We start from the raw sequence: 24,640 nt of genomic DNA on the forward strand, positions 1-24,640 counted from the left end.
ATGCTCTGCCGGGGAAGGAGGGACAATCTCCTCCTGTACCAGTCAGATCTGATTTGACGGTACACGCACACAAAAATAATAATAAAAAAATACTCTTTTAAAGAAACATAAATGACTATTGTACATGAACCTCACCTGGTGGAAGACACAGGAATCAAATTTATTACATCGGCAGACGGAGCTGACAGCAGTCAGAACAAAGCCAGGGGCCAGTATAACAGAATATCAGTTACTCTTGTGCAAGTTCAAATTGAAGTTGAAGGAAACAAAACCAGTTCCATGAGAACCTTTGGTGGTTAGCGTGACATTAGGACATCATAGATGAAGAGAGCAAAGGGTCATTAAAAAGACAAGGACAAATCAAAATGGATGTTAGAAAAGCCTGAAACTTGCTCTTGAATATAGTTGTTGTTATGTTCCATCAAGCCAGCTGTGACTCGGTGTGACCCTGTGAACAACCTTGATCTCAGCTGCAATGTCCTTGAGCCCATTGTTACAGTCACTGGGCCCGTCCATCTGGTTGAGGGTCGACCTCTCTTTCTCTGACCCTCCACCTTTTCCAGCGTGTTTTCTTTTTCCAAGGTCTGGCCCCTCCAGACAACACACCCACAGTATGTGAGATGAAGTGTTAGCCTCCTTGCCTCTAAGGAGCGCCCTGGTTACTTCCTCTGGGACGACCTTGTTTGTTCTCTTGGCCATTCATGGGACATTCAGGAATCTTCTCGAGCATCACAGCTCACAGGCAGACGAAGGCAGCACTGAGGCCCGAATCAGTGGTTTGGAAATCGTGTGACTTAAACCAGGGGAACCTGGGGCAATGAGGCTTTCTATATGGTGTTTGTAAAACACCTTCTAAAAGGGGAAAATTTGGTTACATTTTCTTTTTAAAAGGTGAAAACAAGATAAAAAAAATGGATTACAACATCAATGCAGTTGCCACCCCTTGTTCCAAGCATAGAATGTGGTGGCATAGTTATTGTACTCCGGTCTGTAGGCGAATATGAAACATTTGTGGCCCGTGTCTGCCCTGAGTGAGTCTGCGAGATCCCATGCCCGTGGATGCTGGAGTCAGCTGGTGTTTTGTGCTTTTGTCCACACAGGGAAGCTCTTTGTGCTGGCGTCTCAGAACGGCTCCCAGGGGCTGGCCTTGGAGGCAGCTCGGCTTTCCTGCAGGAGCAAGGGTGCCCACCTCGTGTCTGCGGACGAGCTGCGGAGGGTGGTCCAGGACTGTTCCTTCTCGGTTTGTGCCACGGGCTGGTTGGCCGATGGCAGCCTTGGGTGAGTCAGCGAGCCTGCCTGCTCTCCTTCCTAACTCAGGGCTCCTTCCTAATTCAGGGCTTCTATGGGGCTCCCTTCTACCTTGGGGTTCCTTTGAGGCTCCTTCCTAACTCAGGGCTCCTACAGGGGCTCCCTTCTAACTTGGGGGTTCCTATGGGGCTCCTTCCTAACTTGGGGGTTCCTTTGAGGCTCCTTCCTAACTCAGGGCTCCTACAGGGGCTCCCTTCTAACTTGGGGGTTCCTATGGGGCTCCTTCCTAACTCAGGGCTCTTAAAGGGGCTCCTTCCTAACTTGGGGGTTCCTAATGAGGCTCCTTCCTAATTCAGGGTTCATACAGGGGCTCCTTCCTAACTTGGGGGTTCCTATGAGGCTCCTTCCTAACTCAAGGTTCCTACAGGGGCTCCCTTTCAGCTTGGGATGCATCTGAGGCTCCTTTCTACCTTGGGGTTCCTATGTAGACTCCTTTCTCACTCAGGGCTCATGTGGGGCTCCATCACTGTTCTATTGAGACACCAGGCTACTCCTTGGAGGCAAGGATTCTGAAGCTTTGTCTGACATACTGTGGATATGTTACAAGGAGGGATCAGTCCTTGGGAGAGGGACATCATGCTTGGGAGGGTGGAGGGACAGCGCAGGAGGGGAAGAACTTTGATGAGATGGATTAATTCCGTCACTGGGGTAATAGGGATAGGTGTTTCAAAGACAATAAGATTGACACAGAATAGAACAGGGTTTAGAGCTGTTGTACACAGGGTCACTAGGAGTCGCAAGCAACTCGCAACTCAATGACACATAACAACAACACATAGCAAAGACAATCCATTCCCAAATGAGATTGTGACCACAGACATAGGGGCTAAGATTTACAACATCTTTTGATTAACAAATCTGGGGTGAAAAAAATGTGAAACATTAAAAGATTATTCATTAAAAAAAAAGATTTACAACATCTTTTGGAAGGACATAATTCAGTAGATAACTGGGATTAGGTGTGTCGGAGTCAGTGAGACTGGCTCAGGATAGGGCAGAGTTCTGAGCTATTGTACATAGGATCGCTATGAGTTGTAAATGACTTGGTGGCACATAACAAAAATACAAACTAATATATTTTTTAAAAGATAATTATTTAAGAAAACAAAGCACAAACCCTATTCAAACCTTCCAAGAGGAGGAAATAGACAAATGAAGAGAACAGGCAGGATTAATAGAAAGCTCTTTAGAAGATGACAGATTTAAATACAAAGAGATCCGTATTGTACTCTCCAGTTAGAAAACAAAGACTGTTGTTGTATTTTTTCAATGATATGCTATTTCAAAGCAATCAAAGACCATGGCCTTCAATATGCATTACTTCTCAACATAAAACAAAAATCCTCATGATTGCACTAATAAGCCACATAACGATTAAGAGACATAAGATTAAAATTGTCATTGATTTTGTTTTCCTTTGACCTACAGTCAACACCCATGGTCAAAAAAGTCAGAGACACTACTACATTAGGCAAATGTGCTGCCAAGGACAATGTCAAAGTGCTAATGAGCAAGGACTTCACTTTAGGGAATAAGGTTCACCTGTCTCAAGCATTAATCAATTGGAAGTGTAGCTCCTTACCACTTGGCCATCAGAGCTTCCTTTTCAACACATAGTTGTAACCTTTCCCATTGAAAGAGTCTTCTGTCACCAATACTGACATGGAATCAAATCCTGGGATGCATTATGTTAGTTGAGGAGAAATGGATTCCAGAGTTTGTATGAAAGAATCCTTCCCTTTAAAAGCAGAAGTCATGGAACATGGAAACAGCCCAAATGTCCAACCACAAACGAACGGATTGAGAAATTATGCTACATTCACACAATGGAATACTATGCAGCATGCAGGAGCAGTAACTTTGTAAATTATTACCTAACTTGGGAGGGACTGGAGAGCATTATGCTGAGTGAACCCAATCCCACAAGGGTAAATATTGAATAAGACCATTATTGTAGAATGAGTATAAGAATCCAGGAGGGGTGGGAGAGGCTGGAAGCAGAGGGATGTGGATGTGCAGGTGGAGGGGGGATTAATCATTGGGTTGTACAATTTGATGGGAGGGTGAGGGAAATTGAAAGAATTTGTTTGCATTTATTTGTATTAGAATTTTGTAAATAAACTAGTAGAAAAAAAATAAAAGCAGAAGTCCTGCATTGGCACTCATGTTTGGTCTGTGTAAGCATTTGCCTTGCCTTTCTTGATGCATGTTAGTGCCCCAGAATTCAAAACTTACAGTGTAGCAGAAGGACATCAACTACAACAAAAAGATGACAGAAGTCGTTCTCATCAACTGAAGTTGGAAAGACTTCAATACTGCTTCATTGCCACAAGCACCATGAGAAACTGACAAACTGACGAAAGATGAGTTCTTTACAGATTACTGATTCTACTTACTCTTTAATGAAAGTTATTTGTTGGGTTTTAATTGATTAATAAAGCTTTAACGTACAGAGAAAGTGAGCTCTCCTGGCACAGTGATTTAAGTGTTCGGCTACTGAGAGGTCCGTAGTTCAAACCCACCAGCTACTCCCTGGCAGTCTACTGTAAAGAATTTAGCCTTTTAAAGAATATAGCTCCTGTATGTTCTCTGTAAATCAGAATCAACTTTACAAATTTTATTACCATGCAGAGGAATTCCTGGGTGGTGCAAATAATTCACACATTTGACTGCTAAAAAAGTGGTTACAGGTTTGAGATTTATATGATTTCTTTCTGTTACAGTCTATTTCAACGTCCATTAATATATACAACCTCTGAAATGTGGATTGATATATATGACCTCAATTTAAACATCACCTGTGCTCTCATGGGAGCTCTGGTGGCCTAGTGCTGAGAAGCTGCCCTGCAATTCCAGAGGCACGTAGTTCAAATCCACCAGCTGCTTAACAGGAGATGGGCAGTCTCTTCCTGTGCTATTAACGGCTTCTGAAGTCCCGCTAGAGAGTCAGCTGCGAGTCAGCACTCACTCAGCAGCACTACACAACAACAACATGCCTTCCTGAAGTTACACTTGTATTTAGAGAGAGTATTTTACTTTCAGCTAAAGCTTCTAAATAAGAAAAATCTCTACTGGTACAGAGCTGATAGCAGAAAAGAATTGCACTTCCTGATCTTTTTTTTTCCTAGAGGAATTCTCCTGATGGATTGTCTTTGCTTGTTTCAGAACAACTGTGTGTAGCAGGGGGAGTGGTGAACAGCACAGCCTGAGAGCCGTTGACGTGCGGATCGAGAACAGTCCACTTCCTGGTGGCGTGCACAGCGCCTTCTGCATTAGAGATGAAGGTCAGTGCTCCTGTGAAGGCCATGGTCAGGGTGCCCTTGGGGGTTGCCGTCTACGATTGTTTTCTTCCCCCGAGGTGAGGAGTCACTGAATACGGTTTATCAAGAGTCTTCCAAAGAAAAGCCAACAGGGTAGGGGAATGTGGACCGGTAACGGAAGGGACCAAGGAATAGGATGACATGAAGCAATGTCCCATAGTGGTGATGAGGTGACAGTGACTGGTTCTGTCTCCCCTGGAGAGAGTAGGTCGCCTCAGAATTTTCCTGATTGGAAGCAATTTCTTGTTGTGTACCACTGAGTAAGAAACGACCCATACCTGACCCTGCAGTGAGTTTTCAGAGGCAATAAATCACACAGGAGGAGATTGCCCATCTTTCTCCCAAGGGGCCGCTGGTGGCTTCAAACAGTGCCCCTCTGGGTTGGCAGTGCCAGGAGGCCACCGGTGCACCCTTGATCGGGGCAGGAGAACGAGGGTATTCACCTGGCTGCCTGGCCAGGCATTGCTTGAGGACTGCTTACTCAGTGGACACGTGAGTTCCCAGGCGCCTGTGGTCTTCACGTCCCCTGAACAGCAGTTGCAGTAGCCTGAATGCCCCTCTCCAGCCCAGAGGCCCAGGTGCACGCACACCTGGAGCCCCAGACATGGGAACGACAAAGGGCTCCAGGATATGGACAGAGCCCAGCAGGATCTACTGCCATTACTGATGCTCCAAGCTTGCCCTTTAGTTTCTCTTCATAGTGTTTATCCCACTAAGAAGAAAAACCTTTTATCCCCAAACAGTGGTTTATCAAATATAAGCAGTTTCCCTTAGGAAGGAAAACTCAGCTGCTTTCTGGGAAATCATTTGAATGGTAAGGTTCCTTTAAGAGCTGAGTTGTAGGGGAGCTCTGGTGGCCTAGTGGCAAGGAGCTGCAACTACAATCCCAGAGGTGCACGGTTCAAATCCACCAGATGCTCTGCCGGGGAAGGAGGGACAATCTCCTCCTGTACCAGTCAGATCTGATTTGATGGTGCACTCACACAAAAATAATAAAAATTAAAAAAAGAAAAAGAGCTGAGTTGTGGGAGAAAACCAAGAAGACGTGTTCAGGGCAGCATTTCACGTACCTAGGAATCAATACACCTTCATCATCACACGGGAACTCTGGTGGCCTCATCTATAGCACTGCTAAGCCAAAGACAGAGCCTCAGAGCCTCGCTGGGAGTTCGAATCCACCATCTGCATCACAGGTGAAAAGATGGGCAGTCTCCTCCTGCGGATTTACAGCCTTGGAAACCCATTGCAGGGCCACCGAGGAAACATGCTGTTAAAGGATAACTTCCATACAAATGAAGAAAAAGCCAGCTGCCTGCTCCTCAGTCATAGAAATCACTGTGTGTCCTGTTTGACAGCACACTGCATTCATCTGGGCGCTCTGAGAACTGCTGATGCCTGGACCCCACCTTTACAGATTCTGTTCTAAATGTTCTGAGCACTGGGGCTTTTTAAATGCTCCCTCGCACCTAATGTACCATTTCATTTTAGACCATATCCAGTTTTCCTAGATTCATATTTTGCACAGCCCACATTCCAGTTATTGATGGATGTTTGCAACCGTTTCTCCTCACTTTTGAGCTACCGTCTTAGGGAGGAGTACTCAGTGTCCCAGGGGCTGCCAAAAGAACAAACAGGTATGTCCTGGAGAAAGTGCAGCCAGACTGATCCTTAGCGGCAAAGAGGTGAAACTTCATCTCACATGCACGGGGCATGTTGTTAGGAGAGGTTATTCCTTGGAAAGCGAGATTATGCTTGGAAAGGTCAGCAAAAGAGAGAACCCCCAGCACGATGGACTGACACTGCAGGCATGGGCTCAAGGATGCCAGCGTGGTCGGGGGAGCAGGACAGGACAGGATTCAGATCCGCTGGTCATAGGCTCAGGTGAGTGCTCTCAACTTAATGGCACCTCACACCAACAAGAAGCACCTGCCCAGTCTGAAAGGGCTTCTCAGAGGCTGGCTTTACCAAAATTCCCTGAGGGTTAGAGACACCAGATGAAGTTGTTGGATGTACAAATCCTTAAGCTGCGTCTCGGAGGCATCAGATTCTAATCTCCGAAGAGAGTTGCTAAATGAAAGATCCATCATAAACCCTAACATCTTGGCAGCTGCTTGTTAGATATTTGCCACTGATAGTGGCCTCTTTAGTTAGAAAGTGCGCTGGCAACCCAAAGGCAGGATGTTCGAATCTACCAGCTGCTCCTCAAGAGATGACTGGAGGGGAGCTCTGGTGGCCTAGTGGCAAGAAGCTGCAACTACAATCCCAGAGGTGCACGGTTCGAATCCACCAGATGCTCTGCCGGGGAAGGAGGGGCAATCTCCTCCTGTACCAGTCAGATCTGATTTGACGGTACACTCATACAAAAATAATAAAATAAATTTAAAAAAAGAGATGACTGGACAGTCTTATTCCATGTGATTTACAGCCTCTGAAGACCTGCTGGAGGGTCAGCCATGAGTGGTTTCCGACTTGACGGCACATCACAGCAGCTTCTCTTTCCAGAAATGGGTCTCCTGCAGGAAGGGCTTCTTCATTTGCTCACTGGCTCTTCTGGAGTTGGGATGATCTGATCAGACAATGAAGGGCTGAGCTTGCTCAGGAAACATCCAAGGACAACAATAATTTTGTGTATTAACCACAGAAGTAAATGAAAATGATATTTTAAATCCCGGACATAAGGAGATGTTCAGATCCCAGAGGGAGATAGGGCAAAGTGAGAGGAAAAACACCCTTCAGTGATCTCCATGAGGATGTAGGAGTTCTAAGTCTTCTCTTTCCCTGATAATCAGTAGTTATCAGTTAGCTTTACTGTGTGAAAACGACTTAATTATTTTTATATTTTAATGAAATTTTATAAAGAACTTGGATTTCCATTCATTCATTGTTGCACATTTTCCTCCCTGTTCCCCATCCCCCATACTTAACTACTGTTGTTGTTGTTGTTGTGTACCATCAAGTCAGAACCGATCAATAGCTGACCCTCTGGCAGGTTCAGAAACAGTTCATCACACAGGAGGACATTGGCCCATTTTTCTCGCGTGGAACAACTGGTGGATTTGAACCGCTCGCCTTCAGGATTGCAGCACAGCTTCTTACCACACTAGGCCACCAGAGCTCACTCAAGAAGTAGTGGCCTAACGTAAGAAGAATGTTTAGTTCACCATGTTGTGAATGAGCAGTTTGTGATCTGCTTAGCTGGCTGTCCTGGTGGTCTCTGCGGGGCTTGTTCATGTGTCAGCGGCCAGTCACCAAGGTGACCTTGCTTCTAGGAGTAGCTGTCAGTGGGTGTGATAGGGTGACTGAACCTTTAGGGGGGTAGGATGGGTAGACCTTATGTTTCTCATCACCCTATGCGCTAGCCCTAACTTTCCCATCAGTGTCACTCTGGAAACTAAGGTGCACCTGAGACAGGCCATGGTCTTTGCAATCACTTGCTATGTATCAGAGAGTTGGACAGTGACTAGGGAGGACAGAAGGAGAATTGATGCCTTTGAGCTGTGGTGCTGGAGAAGAGTATTGAATGTGCCATGGCCTGTTAGGAGAACAAACAAGTTTGTCCAGAAGAGGGTTAAACTGGGCTGCTCCTTGGAGGCAAGGATTCTGGGGCTTCGATTGACATACTTTGGACATGTTGTAAGGAGGGACCAGTCCTTGGAGAGGGACATCATGCTTGGGAAAGTGGAGGGACAGTGCAGGAGGATGAATTGATTCAGTGACTGCGGTAATCGGGGTGGGTGTGTCAGAGACAATGAGATTGGCACAGGACAGCAGGGTTTAGGGCTGTTGTACATAGGGTTGCTATGAGTCGCAAGCGACTCGACGGCACATAATGAGCAACAACAATGTGCTAGCCTAGGTCTTCCACCTCCCAGAGCTTCAAACAGGTTGAGTGTTTGGAGTGCATGCCACTGTGACCCAGGAATCCAGAGATTGGAAACATCTATGCATGTCCTAAAGGACCCAAGATCAAATCCATCCATGATTAAAAACAAAAATAACCCACACAGTCTTGGTGGAGTCACTTCTGACTCATGCCGTGTGTTTGAAAGTAGGGCCATGGCCCATCAGGTCTGTCTGACCTTTTGGAACTAGATTGCCAGGCATTTATTTCTTCCAAGGCATCTCTGGGTGGATGCAAACCTCCTACCTTTCACTTTACAGCTGAGAAGTGAGCCATTTGGAGCACTTGGGGATTCAAACACAGTGAAACCAAATTCACTGCTGTCGAGCCAGTCCCAACTCATAAGGACCCTGTAAGATGGAGAAGAACTCTGTCCCAGAGAGTTCCCAGAGCTGCCGGTCTCCTTGTGGAAACTGATCTCGTCATGTCTCTCCCACACCTCACCGGCTGCCAATTAGCAGCCACGTGTTTAATTAATCACCACGGTGCAACCAGGGCTCCAAAAGGCACCGTGGCTTGTTTCTCTTGGCGAGACTGGAAGATTGAAGGGTGCTGACTCCTAGAAATGGCAGCCCAGGGCCACTTAAAGAGCCGTGACGGGCAGCAGGGCCTGTGGAGTGGTAAGGCCTTTTCCTCCTAGATGTCTTTTAAAAATAAAGTTCATCGTGAATGGAGACTGCTTTCGTTTTCCTTCCACGATTTTGTTTCACTGACAGTGAATTTCCAGCCCTGGGGTGATTTCACTTAAACTAATAAGTGGATTTCTTTTTAACCAGCTGGATGCTGAGGAAATAAGCCGCCTCCACTTGCGCTTGCTGGCTTTGCAGCTCCTGGCAGGTCGTCTGTGGAGTTGGTGGCCTAGGGTCTGGTGTCTTGAAGCCTCCTCTCACCTCCTCTCCGTTCCACCGAAAAGGCTCCACTCTTTGTATGCTTCTCTTTATCCTCCTCTAGGACAAGGTTTAGGGTGGTGGTTAAACACTTTGCTTCTAACCCAAAGGTCAACAGATGCTGCATTTTGCTTCCCTAACTATTACAGCCTTGGAAGCTCTTGGTGACGTTCTAACTCCACCCTGCAGGGTCCCTGTGAATCAGAATCTGTCCATTGACAAAGGGTTTGGGTTTAAGATGAGCTGGCTTTATCTCCCTACCCCACCAGCATACACTCCACCCCGTTGTTGTTGTTGTTGTTCTGTGCTGTTAAGTCAGAATGAACCCATAGCTGACCGGTGGGATTTCAGAGGCTGTAAACCACACAGGAGGAGACTGACCATTCGAACCACCTGCCTTTGGTTTGGGAACACAACTCCTTCCTACTAGGCTTCAGAGCTCCCTTCTATTTTAGTACTGCCTCCTCTCCCCAGCATACCTTTTTACTGCTGTGTTGTGATCAGACCAGAAGTGACTTGCTCCCTGTCCTTTGCCGTCCAATGGAGAACTGGATGCTAGCCTGTTTTTGTGAGCGATGAGGAATTTTTGGAAGTAGGCGTTTCCCAGGTCCACCTGGAAGAGGGCCGCTGTGGTCATGAGGATGGCGCCATAACGTGAGCTGCTGTGAACTGCTGATAGGACTTGGGTGGTTCACCACTCTCGTGGGAGAAGTTGAACTGGCCTAGTTTTGGCTATTTGTGCATGTCCTTGTTCATGGAGGATCCCGCGAAGCTTGGAGCTCAGATTTGTGGGGCTTCACGGATGTACACGCAGGGTTGCCACATGATTTGACAGCAACTGGGTTGCTTTTATAAACATATCAGGGAGCCCTGAGTTGTCTTTAAGCTTGACTTTCAGCAGAAACATTGGTGGGTTATAGCTACCCAGCGAATCTGCTTCTAAAAGGTCTTAGAAGCCCTGAGGAACAATTGTACCCCCCAAAATATGGGGTCACCATGAGCTGGAAACGACTGGATAGTAACTGACCACAGTGTGTGTGTGTGTGTGTGTGTGTATATATATGTGTGTGTATGTGTGTGTGTGTATGAGTGCATATCTGTAAATGTATGTATATGTGTGTGTATATATGTGTGCGTGTGTGTGTCTGTGTGTGTATGAGTGCATATCTGTAAATGTGTGTATGTGTGTGTATGTGTGTGTATATATGTGTGTGTGTGTATGAGTGGATATCTGTAAATGTATGTATATGTGTGTGTGTGTGTGTATGAGTGCACACACATCTGTGTGTGTATTTGACACGCTGCATACAGATTGAACAGGTATGAAGAGAGGATGCAACCATGATGCACACATTTCCTGACTTTAAACCGTGAAGTGTTCCTTGTTCTGTTGAACAGTAGCTTCTTGGTCTGCGTATCGGTTTCTCATAAGCACAATTAAGTGTTTTGGGATTCTCATCCTTCTTAATGTAATTCATAATATGTTACATTCTACATGTCAAATACGTTTGATTAATCAACACAACACAAGTAAAATCTTTCTGATATTCTCTGCTCACAGCCAAGATCCATCTAACCCCAGCAATGATACCCTTCATGCCACGGGCTCTTTTGAATTCAGCTTGAATTTCTGGGAAGTTCCCTGTTGATGGTCCAGCCTCTTCTTAAATATTCATCAGCAAGATTTTACTTCCCTGTTTTATTAATGATACTGTTCAATAATTTCTTCATTCTGTTGAATAATTTTTTTTAAATGGGAACAAATATTAATCCCTTCCTGGGAGTTGCCTTTCAGACTCATCGTTTCTGATGCATGATGACCTTGGTGCAAATGGTTAGAGGATTGAGCCGCTGACCAAAAGTTGGAAGTTCAAGTCTACCAAAAGTATCTTAGAAATAAGGCCTAGCGCCTTTCTATGAAGATAGCATTGAAAGCGAAGAAGGAAGCCCCTGTCTCTCCCAAAACTGAAGCCCAAGCAAAGGCATTAAAGGCCAAGAAGGTGTCCTGAAGGGCATCCACAGCAAAGAAGAAAAAAAAGATCTGCATGTCACCCACCTTCCGGCGGCCTAAGATGCTGAGACTTCAAAGGCAGCCCACATACCCCCAGAAGAGCGCCCCCAGGAGAAACAAGCTTGACCGCTATGCCATCATCAAGTTTCCCCTGACCACTGAGTCAGCCATGAAGAAGATAGAAGATAACACACTTGTGTTCACTGTGGATGTCAAGGCCAACAAGCACCAAATCAAACAAGCTGTGAAGAAGCTCTGTGACATTGATGTGGCCAAGGTCAGCACTTTGATTAGGCCTGATGGAGAGAAGGCGGCCTGTTCGACTTGCTCCTGACTATTATGCTTTGGATGTTGCCAACAAAACTGGAATCATCTAAACTGAGTTCACCTGGCTAATTCTGAATACAATTTTTTTCACCAAAAAGAAAGAAGGCCTGGCAATCTACTTCCAAGACATCAGTGATTGAAGACCCCATGGAGTACCATCCTTCTCTGGCACAGACGGAGACACCATGAAGTAGTCTATTCCTCGGTAATACTGTAAGGTTTCCAGGGTAAAAGGCCTGCATGCAGAAAAACACAGTGTGGATCACTGTCAAATGCAAATCTCCTTGGGAGAGGTTGTAAATACTTTTGAATCATTCATACTTCATGCTGAATTAATTTTCTATTTTCTTTTAAAAATTAATTTTTTTTGCATAATTTATGCCAAATATTTATATCTGGGTAGTCAGAACTCCCACCACTTATCTGTCAGTTTGCTGTTGTGTGGTGGGTTGTATGCTACTGTAATGCTGGAAACGATGCCACTGATATTTCAGATACCAGCAGAGACACCCATGGTGGACTGGTCTCAGTGGAGCTCCCAGATTGAGACAAGCTAGGAAGCAGGACTGGCCATCTACTTCTGAACTAGTGGCCCCTCAAACACCCCATAGATACCAATGGACTGCTGTCCTATACCCTTACTCACAATTCCACGAGAGAAGAACTGCTTCTACAAAACTGAGTCTACCTTAATAGTGTGGATGGAGTAAAGCTTTCACCCACTGAAGGACCTTCATTTGTTGCTGGGGCACAACTCAAAAAGGAGAAACAGCTGCAAATGCCCATTAATTATTGGAATGATCCTAGAAAACTTGGAAGTTAAAAGAATTAAATAGAATGCCTTAGTATTGAATGTACCATGGACTGCTAAGAAAACAAACAGGTTCATCCTGGAGAGGGTTAAACCAGGCTGTTCTTTGGAGGCAAGGATTCTGAGGTTTTGTCTGACATACTTTGGGCACGTTGCAAGGAGGGACCAGTCCTTGGAGAAGGACGTCATGCTTGGGAGGGTGAAGGGACAGCACAGGAGAGGAAGGACCTCTATGAGGTGGATTGATTCAGTGACTGGGGTAATCGGGATGGGTGTATCAGAGACAGTGAGACTGGCACAGGACAGAGCAGGGTTTAGGGCTGTTGTACGTAGGGTCGGTCGCTATGAGTCGCAAGCGACTCGACGGCACATAACAACAGCAAAGTTCAATATCCTAGGTGTTGGTGAATGGAAATGGACTGTATTGGTAATACTGAATCTGACAATCATATGGTCCACTATACCAACAATGACCAAAAATCACAGTCATTGCCAAAAAAGAAAATGTTAAGATCTACCTTGAAGGGTCCGGCTATTAATGATAGGATAATTGCATAGGTCTATAAGGAAGACCTGTGAATACCTGTAAATACGGCTGTTATGAAGATACACACCAGCCATTAAAGCCAAAGATAAAAAGGAGCTCAGGTGTGTCAGAGCTGATGAGGATGGCACAGGATAGGACAGGGTTCAGATCTGTTCTTTGCAGGGTTGTTAGGAGTTGCATTTGACTTGATGGCACCTAAGAACAACAGCAGCCAACTTCTGCAGTCTGAAATTAATCAGGCATGCCTTCAAGGTGCCCTAATAAGAACTGGATACTGAAATGAAAAAGTTGGAAATGGAGGAGGACCGGTAGTTGGAAAATACAGCCTTGGTAACAGAAATGAGGCTCGAGATTGAGTGATAGGATTTTGTACAATCAATAAGTTACTTATTGCAAATACCTTCCCCTTCCCTCCTCAAAAAATAAACAGCAATTATACACATGCTTGTCTTGTGAAAACACACAGGAATCAAATAGACTATGTCTGTGAAAGAGACAATGGAGAAATAATCTCACTATCAGTAGTCAGAAGAAGTCCAGGGCCCAGGTGTGGAACAGACGATCTGTTATTCATATGCAAGTTCAAACTGAAGCGGAAAGAAACTACAACATGTTCACAAGAGCTAAAATATGTCCTGAGTCTCTCACACCTGAATTAAAAGAAAACATCTCAAGAATGGATTTGATGCATTAAACACTGGTGACCAAAAATCGATTTACTTACATGATGACATCAAGGGCATCATACGGGAAGACTTCAAAAGGCCATGCAAAAGACAGGAAAGTAAAAAACTGAAATGAAATGGATATCAGAAAAGACTGACATTTTCTCTTGAACAGAGAGAAGCTAATAGGAAAGAAAGAATGAATGACATGAGACAGTTGAATAGACGATTTCAAAGGGAACTTTAAGAATACAAAGCAATGGTGAGTTCTGGTGGCCTAGTGGCGGGAAACTGCACTGCAATCCCAGAGGTACACGGTTCAAATCCACCAGATGCTCTGCTGAAGAAGGAGGAACAATCGCCTCCTGTACCAGTCAGATCCAATTTGATGGTACACACATAAAATAAATAAATTAAAATTTTTAAAAAAAGAATACAAAGCAAATGTGCAAAGACCTGGAGTTAGAAAAGCGAAAGGGCCAGACATTCTCGGCTTTTCTCAGAAAGAGCTGAAGAAAGAAAAAAAAAATCCAAGCTTTGAATTGCAGTATTGAAGGATTCTATGGGCAAGATGTTGATTGATGTTGGAAGCATCACGTGAACATGGAAGGAATGCGTAGAATCACAGTAACAAAAATTTTTGGTGGCACAGAACAGTTTCAGGAAGTGGCACATGGTCAAGAACCAGTGCCTCGAAGGAAGAAGTCCAAGCTGCACTGAAGACATTGGCAAAAAGTAAGGCCCCGGGAATTGGTGAAATATGAGTTGAGGTGTTTTCAGTAAACAGGTACAGTTCTAGACGAGCTCACTAGTCTATGATAAGAAATTTAGAAGACAGCTGCCTGGCCAACTGACAAGAAGAGATCTGTATCTGTTCCCACTTAAATAATGATCCAATAGATGTGAAAATTATTGAACAGCATCATTAATATCACATGCAAGTAAAATCCTACTGAAGATTATTTAAAAATTACTGGAAAACAACACATCAACAGTGAACTTCCAGAAATTCAAACTGGATTTAGTAGATGCCATTACTAATGTCAGGTGGATCTTGGCTAAAAGCAGAGAATACCAGAAAGAAAAAAATAAGTTTGCTTGTGTTTTATTAACTGTGTGGTAAATTGTGACAACAGATTATGGAAGAGAGCCCTTTGTGTTCATGTATAGCCTGTGCAGAGATCGAGAAGCAGCTGTTCAAACAGAACTTTCAAACACTTAGTTTGTGAAATAAAACTGGGAATTTGCAAGTCCTTCTTTAAAATGTCAAAGGTTGTTAAAAAGTTGTGTTTTAAAATTTTCTCCTGGGGGGGAGGGGTTTGTGCAGGGAGAAGGGTGCAACAATGAGTGAATGGAATCCCAAAATCTCTGTAGATGTTCATTGAAATGAAAAATAAACAACCTAAATTTAAAAAAAAAAGGGAAAAAAAAAGATTAAAAAAAAATTTTTTTTCTCCTAATTAAAGTATCAGATTTCATCCGAGTTCCCGCCTCTGTCAGGAGATTTGATTGGATGGTCTGTGCATCTTTTCAAATTGAAAAGAGAATAATAGTTTTTTGATGCGTACTTATTTATGAAATAAGACTTTAGATAAACATTTTCCATTGGAGAGAGAAAGAATAGGAATTGCTCTTGATGCTGAAATAGCTCTCAGGACTGAGCGAGCCGCAGACCACAGCCCCAGCCTGTAGAGTGATTAAGAAGGATGGAAAGACCGCCTGAGGTCTGTTTCCCTGGAGACGGGCCTGTCCAGGTATGTGGCCAGCTGCTGTCCATAGCTGCCTTGTGAGAGCGAAGACGGGAAGCTGGGGAAAAGGAGCTAATTCAGGCCGCACCTGGGAGCCAGTGGTGTTTTTGGCACACCGTTGTTTGAGTTAACACATGGAATTGTTGTCCTGAACTTTCTATAAACACACCAGCTAAGAAGTGGTATGTTTCCTGTCTTGAACATTTGTGGGGAGTCCAGAAACACGTGGTATGTGGACCCTGACCCTCAGGGGCGTTGTTGTGGTTTTCCTGAGTCAGATTTGAGCTCACGTCATCCCCAAAATGAACCTGTAGGAGAAGATCCCTGAGTCTTACTGGGTGTGGATTTGGCCTGGAGTTCCCCCCCACCCCCAAACCACTCCTCCAATGATTATTCACCTCCTGAATTTTCCTTCCAGGTGGCTGGTGGTGTGGTCTGCAGGTAGACCTATGTGAAACGGAGCATCTTGTCAGGCCCTCCTTTGTGGAAAGAGAGTGTTTAATGAGGGACCTCAAATTTCCCCAGAACTCAGTGCTGGTAGAAGACAAGACTAGGGTATCAAGGTGTGGACAGCTGACAGTGGAGAGACAGTGGAGAGAGGGGTCAGCTGAATTCTCTCTAGCCTAATTTGGGTGAGGCTGGGGATTTGAGACAGTTCTTCAGTCTGTCTGCTCAGATCAGCACCCCCCCGGGGGAGGGTGATGTGTGCTTGCTCAGTGGGGGTGTCCTGGGATGTGTGGCAATTTGTAGGATGTCTGCTTGTCCTTTCGTGCAGTATAAGAGGAATAATTGCTCACCATCTTGCAATCTCTAGACAAGGCATTGTTTTTATGTGCCGTTGAATTGCCTGCGACTCATAGAAACCCTGTGTACAACAGGGCTAAACCTTGTTCTATCCAATGCCAATCTTATTGTCTCTGACAAACGTACCCCCATTACCCAAGTCACTGAATCAGTCCAGCTCCTCCAGGGTCTTCCTCAGCGCTGTCTTCTTGCTGTGTATCCACTCCCTTTGTTTCATTCAAAGTTCCCTTCGAATGTGCCTCGTAGTGACTCTCCTTGAAGAAGTTCTACCAAAACTAGGGCTGACAGGCCGTTCAAGGTGATGTAATGCACGGGTTGTATTTTCTGTGTTCAACTTTTCTCAGAACTTCGTCTTTTAAACAGTATGCAGTTTGCTTAGTACCTTGACGATCATTACTAACAGGAAACAGCACATGAAATTAGAAGAGGAAATTGGAATGAAAAATTGTATGGAAAAAATGTATTACCAGAGACACACACACACACACACACACACACACACACACACACAAGTATTACTGCATATTCCAAACTCGGTAGTCTTGCTTCTGGAAAATTATCCTAAAGAAATAAGATACCGACAAAGGTACCCTTGTGAGAATGTCAATTGTAGCCCTGTTTGTAGTCACAAAGATTTGGAGTCAAGATAATGTCTAATGATTAAATAATGTAAAGTACATTATAGTAGTAAGGCTGGAAAAGGTCTAAGGCATTAAAAGCAAACCAGCCGGATATGTGAAAACTAAACCTATCCCATTGCCCAGAAGCCCACCTGACCCCTGGTGACGCTGTGTGATAGAGAGCAGGTGCTCACCAGGCATCTTGGCTGTGATCTTTATGGACGCCGACTTTGTGCTTGTGTGTATAAATACAGAAACTAAAAGCCCTGATTCATTGCCGCTGACTCGAAGCTGTCCCTCCACTGGTTTCTGAGGCTGTGAGTTGCACAGGAAACCGCTCCTTTCTCTCTGGGCCACGTTGGTGGACGCAAAGCGCCAGAGAAGCATGGCCATCGAGTCAGCGTTGTAACTCCTCCAGAGTCCCTGTTGTTGTTGTTGTTGTTGTTGTTGTTATTATGTGCCGTCCAGTCGTTTGCAGTTGAGCTGGGACTGACTCAGAGCTGACCCTCCAGCGGGTTTTCAGAGGCAGTAAATTGCACTGGACATTGTGCATCTTTCTCCTGAAGAGCAATGGGTGGATTCAAACCATGTACCTTTGCCTTGGCATTGCGATTTCTTACCCCACGGCCACAAGAGCTCTTCTTACTCCTAGGCCACCAGAACTTCCTTAAACATATACACACATGTGCGCGTGCACACACACACACACACACACACACACACACACATTTTACCTGTAGATATTAGACTCTTAACTGTGTCTGCCTCTGGGATTAAAGGTGGAGAATGGGAGAGACACACTTTTTTGTACCACTTATTTCTGTAACATCCTAACTTCTGTTGCGAAGCCAGGAGGTTCCCATTAAAGTGTATGTGAATTGTTTTACTCCATGCTGAAGTTTGCTGATAATGTAATGTTGTAAGGCAGTCAAGTTCTTCAACAATCTCATGGACCAGTATTCAAAACGTATCAGTATCTCGTTAGACCCTTCATTGTAAAAAGCTTTGCGTTCTACTACACAATCTATAATGACATAGATATTTTGTTTTAGGGTAAAGTAACACCTGTTTTAAATAAGTTCATTACTTCCACGTATTAATACCTGTCGGGTTGTCATACTCATCTGGAACGAGTTGCCATAAAGAGAGGAAATAAATGCACAGAATTATGGGGGGGGGGAAGAGCACCTGTTTTTCTGAAGCTGTTGGGGAGGGAACAGCTTGCTGCTGGCATGTGGCTTGACGTCCACTTCTCATATGGGCATTAGAAGGCAATGCTGCCCAACAACTTTACAATACGAAGTTGTCCCAGTTTGTAGCACTCCTTTTCATCCACCACAGACTGTGTGGGTCACCTGTGCCAGCCCAGGTGTGCCATGGTGAGCCAGAACCAGGAGCAAGCAGCAGCCCATCTCAGGTGCCCACACCCCACCCACTGACACCACGCAGCCACTTCTGATCCTTGATCAGGGCACTGGTGACACTGGTAGAAGGGATGGAGCTGGCTCTGACGTTTGTTTCTTCACCAGCTGGGAAGGTACCGTATCGTGTGGGAAAACTTGCTATGATTCTTTCTCCGCAGACCTGTCCTGTGGGGACCCGCCTTCATTCCCACACACCATCCTGCAGGGACGCACCGGCTTGGAGATGGGGGATGAGCTGCTGTACGTGTGCGCCCCCGGCCACATCACTGGCCAGCGGGAGACCGCCTTCACTCTGCTGTGCAACAGCTGTGGGGAGTGGTACGGCCTGGTGCAGACCTGCGGAAAAGGTAAGACCACCTGGGCACCGGCCATCCCATGCCTGCCGGTGGAGCGAATGAGAGAAGGTGGGCCCTTCTCTACCACAGTGCCTTCGAAAAGAAACTTCCATGCCTTTCTCGTGCGTTCTAGATGGGATAACATCAGACCTGCGGAAAAGGTAAGATCACCTGGGGTCTGGCCAGCTCCCAGCACCCACAGCTGCAGGCAGAACATATGCAGGGTGGCTGCATTTGGTGGACCCTTCTCTACCACAGGGCCTTTGAAAAGAAACTTCCATGCCTTTCTGGTGAGTTCTAGATGGGATAACATCTCTGTCTAGATATTCCTGCAACCTAGTCTCTTCACATCTGAGCCTTTCCTCTTTCATCCAGTGAGGTAAAGAGTTAATAAAACCATCTCTCCTTGTCTGAGCTCACGTGTGACCCTGGGTTAAATTTGTCGCTCGGTTTCCCTGGAAACCTTGATGAAGATAGAATATTCAGCTGCGTACCAGGTAACTGTGCCGCAGATGACCTGTTGTTGGTCAGCTGGGCTTGGAGGATGAGAAATGAGTTCAAAATACCTGATTGCAAGCAAATTTGGACTTGCCGAAGTGTGGTGGTTCTTGTTTTTGGCCAAAACTCTGGAAATTACAAGTGTGGGTTGCGACCAAAAAGAATGACCAACAAGAATGTGGAGCAGCAGGCTTGTAAAGCAGGGTGGCTGGACCCCTGTATCTGTGGGTCCTGAGAATCACCTTGGGCTAGGAGGGTAGGGAGAGAAGCACAGAGGAGCGCCCACACTGTCGCCTGGACCTCGAGGAGGACAGTGCCCCTCTGGAGAACCTCACCCGTTGTTGTTTGACCTACAGTCTTGCTGCGTTTCCTGGCCTGTGGTCCTGTGGTAGTCATGTGACTCTGAATAGTTCATCTAAACGACAAACTTTTGGTGGATTGTAAATGTGTCACCTGGTCAGATTTCCCTCGTGTCCCTCTCCTGTTGTCATCATGTTCCCAGGGGTCTGACTGGTAAAAACGTTGTGTGAAACAGTGGGCCTCCCCGTCCCCGCCCACCCCCGTCCTCTCAGCCGTTGCCCACTTCGAGCCCCACCCCTGGGCCACCCCCCCCTCATCAAAAGTCTTCTTCTTCAAATCTACCAGATGCTCTGCTGGAGAAGGAGGGGCAATCTCCTCCTGTACCAGTCAGATCTGATTTGATGGTACACGTAAAAATAATACAATAAAAATAAAAAATAAAAAGTCTCCCTCTTTATTTCTGCTTTAATCACGTGTCTTTGTCATCGACTGCTGCTGTAAAAGGGCGCAACACGTGGATTGGTGTGTATTCTTTCAACGTTTAGGAGGCCTACAAATTCAAGTTCAAATTCAGGGTGCTGGCTCTAGGGAGAGGCTTTCTCTCTGTGTGTCTTCTGGGTCTAAGAGTTTCCAAAGCAGAAACCTGGGTCCCTCAGATGTTCTCTACTCTGGCTCTTTTTTGTTGGAGGTACTGGGGCCCTCCTACTCTGTTCGCCCCCCCAACCTTTATCTCTTGTAAGACAAAGGGCGATGCAGGCCACCTCCCAGCGAACAACTCGTAAGTCTGAACAGGCCGTGACCTGATTAAGGGCGCTCACCCCGACCCAGTCTCCTTACAGCTTTTGATAATCACATCCTGGAGTGTAACTCCCACTTTACGTAACTGCCTCTTACCTTGTCTCTTTAACATCGTAGAGGATAGGATTTAGATCACATAAGTACATAATACTGGGTTCAGAGCACAGACAACTAGATGTGTATTTTCAGGGGACACAATTCAGTCAGTGTCAACAAGCAAGGCTTTCTTCTGGAGCCCGACCCTGTCAATAGCATGTCCGAAATATGTGAGGCAGAGTTCACTTCTAGGAAACCTTCTGCCAGTGCTGCTTCAGAGACAGAGTTGTATCTTCTTCTGGCAGTCCATGTATGGTCAGTGACTGTTCCTTTCTCACATCATAATTTAAAGTCAGCAGTTCTGCTTTGGTTTTTCATATTCACCATCCAACTTGCACACGGCTATGCAGCAGCTGAAAATAGAATGTGTTAGGTCAGGCACAACTTAGTATTGAAATGAGGTCTTCGGAAGCATTTTTCCCCCCAGTGCAGTATGTTGTTTTGTTCTTGACTGCTACTCCCATGGGTACTGATTGTGGATCCAAGTAAAAAGAATTTCCTGACAACCTCAGTCTATTCTCTGTTTATCATAATGCTGCTAATTAGTCCAATCCAAAATTTTCTTTATAATCTATACTGATGGCTGTGTGCTCTTTGATTTTCAGCGATAAGTGTGTTAAGTCCTCTTCACTGTCGACAAAGACATTTGTACCATCTGCATATTACAAGTTGTTTACGATTTTCCTCTCAAACCCGATGCCATATTTTTCTTCATATAATACAGCTTCTCAGATTATTTGCTCAACATACAGTTTGAGTAGGTATATGAAAGGTATATGAATAGGTAGATGAAAGAATACAACTCTGACATACACCTTTCCTAACTTTAAAGCATACAGTACCCCCTTGTTCTGATCTAATGCCAGCTTTTTGGTCAATATACAAGTTCTTTGTAAAATAATTAAGTATTCTAGAATTACTGTTCTTTGCAATGTTATCCATAAGTTGCTACAACCCACACAGTTTAATGTCTTTGCATAGTCAGTATCACACAGGTAAACTCCTTTCTTTTATTATATGCTTTTAGCCAAGATCCAGCTGATGTCAACAATGATAACCTTTGTTCCTCATTGTCATCTGAGCCCAGTTTAAATTCGATAGTTCCCTCCGTGTATTGCTGAAGCCATTTTTAAATTCCCTTCAACGCAATTTAACTGGCACGTGGTATCTATGATACTGTTTGATTATGTCCTTATTCTCTTGTGTCATTTTTTTATTTTTTTCTATTTTATATTATTTTTAATTTGTTTGCTTACAAAGTTTATGTACATTATGTTTCACACTTTATGTGTCATTTTTTTAAAATTTTATTTATTTAGAAGAAGGGCATGGTTGCCTCAAGATCCTGAGACTCAAGAGTCAAGGATCAAGAGCGCTTTTCCCCCTCTTCTGTATTCTTCTTAGTATCCCAGAGCCTATCAAAAAAATGTTTCCTCAAGTTCAAAGGCAGGATGCTGTTTCTGTGGAGGAAAAGCAGAAAATTGCATTCTGGATGTATCTTTGTGAAAATCTTTGCTGACGGTAGTAAACCGTTTCTGGTGGTTTCACTCTTTGTTATGTGATATGATAAGTCATGGGAACATTTACTGACATTCATCAAGGTTCTCATTGGGTTGGTCTCTCCTCCAACACACACAGAGAACTGAGTGATGCAAATATAAAACATCAACACTTTTTCCCCCACAGGAGAAAACCTTCAGTGGGATTTTTTTAAATTTCCTTTACTTTCTACTTAAAAGGTGTCATTGTCAACCTGCTAACTTTTTTATTTACATTAGTCGTTTGCTTGGAGGATTTGCATTGTCCTTTCTCTGTGTTTTAATGGACTCAGGTACTGACATGGTCTGTGTTCCCCATTTTACAAGGTGTCTGCTCTCCTGGGACCCACGAAACTCATTCCCATCGGTGACCAGTGTCATCTTTTTTTTTTAAATGGGTAGAAATGGGTTCTCTTCTAGCTGACCCAAGTGTGTGTAAAATGCTAATAACGGGAGTATCAGAAAGTTTCATACACTGTAAAATGGAAGGGTAAATCTGTGAAACAGTGGACATTGTTTTGTAAAGTTGAAGTTACACAGAACTGATTAACGGACAGCTCTGCTTCCGAGCCATGGTATACTTGTGTGCACTACGACAGGTGTCCCAGGAAATTCACGGTGACCTTGCTTGTGGCAGCTTCAAAGTAGAAAGATCTAAAAGTCCAGGAAGTATCAGCCAATAAATCGTGATATATTTATTGTTGTTGTCGTCAGGTGGTGTCAAGTTGACTGCCTCTCACAGCAAACCTAGGAATAACGGATCTGACCCTTGCTGTGTTCTGCGCTCTCCTCATACTCTCTGAGATGCTCAAGCCCGTTGCTACAGTGGCTTGTCAAGCTATTTTGTTGGGGGTCTTCTTCTCTTTCTCTGACCGTCCATCTTTCCCATGCTTGAGAAAAACATGATGTCTTTTTCTAAAGACTGGCCCTTCCTGCCAACATGCCCGAAGTCTGTGGAACAAATCTTCACCATCCTGCCATCCTGGTCGTGCTTCCTACAAGACAGACCTGTTTGTTCTTTTGGAAGACTGTAGGCTACTCGGTGCTCTTTTCCAACACCACAGTCCAAAAGGATTTCCTCTTCTCCTGTGAGCCTCATTCATTGCCAACTTCAGGCACATACCAAGCAATGGAAGATACCATGACTTGGGTGAGGTGCACCTTGTCCTTCAACTGATATTCTTTTGTTTTTCTTTTTAAATTTTATTTTCTAATTTTTTGTGTGTGTACCATCAAATCAGATCTGACTGGTACAGGAGGAGATTGCCCCTCTTTTTCCAGCACAGCATATGGTGGATTCGAACCACGTACTTCTGGGATTGCAGTGTAGTTTCTTACCACTAGGCCACCAGAGCTCTCTTTAAACTGATATTCTTTAACACTTCGGGAAGGTCCTTGACAGCGGAGTTGCCCAAAATAGCGTATCTTTTGATTTCTTGACTGCTGTTGATATGAAACCACAAAAATGTTACAAACTACCCAAAGAGAACATTAAGAAGCCCTGGTGGCACCATGATTAAAGTGCTCATTTGTTAACCCAGGGTTCGGTGGTTTGAACCCATCAGGTACTGTGTGAGAGAAATCTGGGGTGGGGTGCCTCCTTAAAGCTTTATTGCCGTGGAAACTTTAGGGGGGAGGTTCTACTCTGCCTGTTGAGTCACTGTCACTTAGAATCAGCTTAGTGTGGTGGGGTTTGGGGTTAGGTAGAACATTATGAGTATGAAAGAAGCAAGTGCAACAAGAGATGCCATGTGACTCTACTTGTAAAGGTAAAAATTATGTTTACGAGAGTGGTAAAACTGTTAAGGAGCTCTGGTGGCCTAGTGGCAAGAAGCTGTGCTACAATCATGAAGGCACACGGTTCGAGGCCACCAGCTGCTCCACCAGAGAAGGATGGGCACTCTCCTCCTATATAATTAACTGCCTCTGAAAACCCACCAGAGGATCAGCTTTGGGTCAGTCCCAACTTCACGGTACACAACAACAACAAACTGTTAAAAGCACAGAAGTAAAAAGACATAGGAGTCAAGATGACGTTAGCTCTGGAGGGTATGAGGGTGGTGGTATTTGGAAGAGGAATATTTAGGGCTGTGAGAGGCCAGAAATGCTCTTTCTTGGCCTGTGTAGTCATTACCGTTGTATTTGCTTTGCAACAGTCCATTAAATGTTTATTTGTGTTTTGGGCATTTTTCAGTATGTTATATTTTGCAGTTTAAAAAAAGAATGAGAGTAGGAAGGAAGGAAGCGGAAAGTCGAAGTATATTTAGACAGTGTTTTCAAGGACATTTGCTCTAAAGGGTAATAGAGCAGTGGGGTGGTAGCGCAGAGAGTTCCTCCGCCTTCCCGTGTCTTGGGTCCCACAGTTCAGGCCCATTCCGCTGAGGCCTTTTCTCATCTTCCCTAATATGTTCTTGCCTTGTGACAGACAGCTGCTGCTTGCCAATTTTAATCATTCACCTGCCCAGAAAGCCATGAGTAAGGCCAGAGTCTCCGATGGGGGAATGAGTCCCCTTGAAGCACACCGAGGCGCACCCCAAGATGGGTAATGGCTGGCCTCGTTTCTAGTGAGGCACCGAAGTTGCCCCATCCCATGAGCCACACCCACTGGCCGAATGGTTTGTTTACTGGCCCCAGTAGAACGGCAACTAAATGCAGGTTTTGTGTGCCTGAAAGCATGTTTATTTTCTCACTGTAATACGGAG

The 24,640-nt window shown here is 44.8% G+C and overlaps 1 protein-coding gene across 1 annotated transcript in view; it reads left to right on the forward strand.

The window, feature by feature from the left end:
* Positions 1-24,640, forward strand: part of SUSD5 (sushi domain containing 5) — an 80,976-nt gene that overhangs the window by 28,738 nt on the left and 27,598 nt on the right. Inside the window, exons 4-6 of the mRNA XM_006890661.1 lie at positions 1,101-1,278; positions 4,474-4,592; positions 18,532-18,720. Of these exons, the coding sequence (XP_006890723.1) occupies positions 1,101-1,278; positions 4,474-4,592; positions 18,532-18,720 (486 nt within the window). The remainder of the gene's footprint in view (positions 1-1,100; positions 1,279-4,473; positions 4,593-18,531; positions 18,721-24,640) is intronic.

The sequence above is a fragment of the Elephantulus edwardii genome, unplaced genomic scaffold (genome assembly GCF_000299155.1).
Source record: "Elephantulus edwardii isolate Elephantulus edwardi_28Jun2011 unplaced genomic scaffold, EleEdw1.0 scaffold00091, whole genome shotgun sequence".
NCBI lineage: Eukaryota > Metazoa > Chordata > Mammalia > Macroscelidea > Macroscelididae > Elephantulus > Elephantulus edwardii.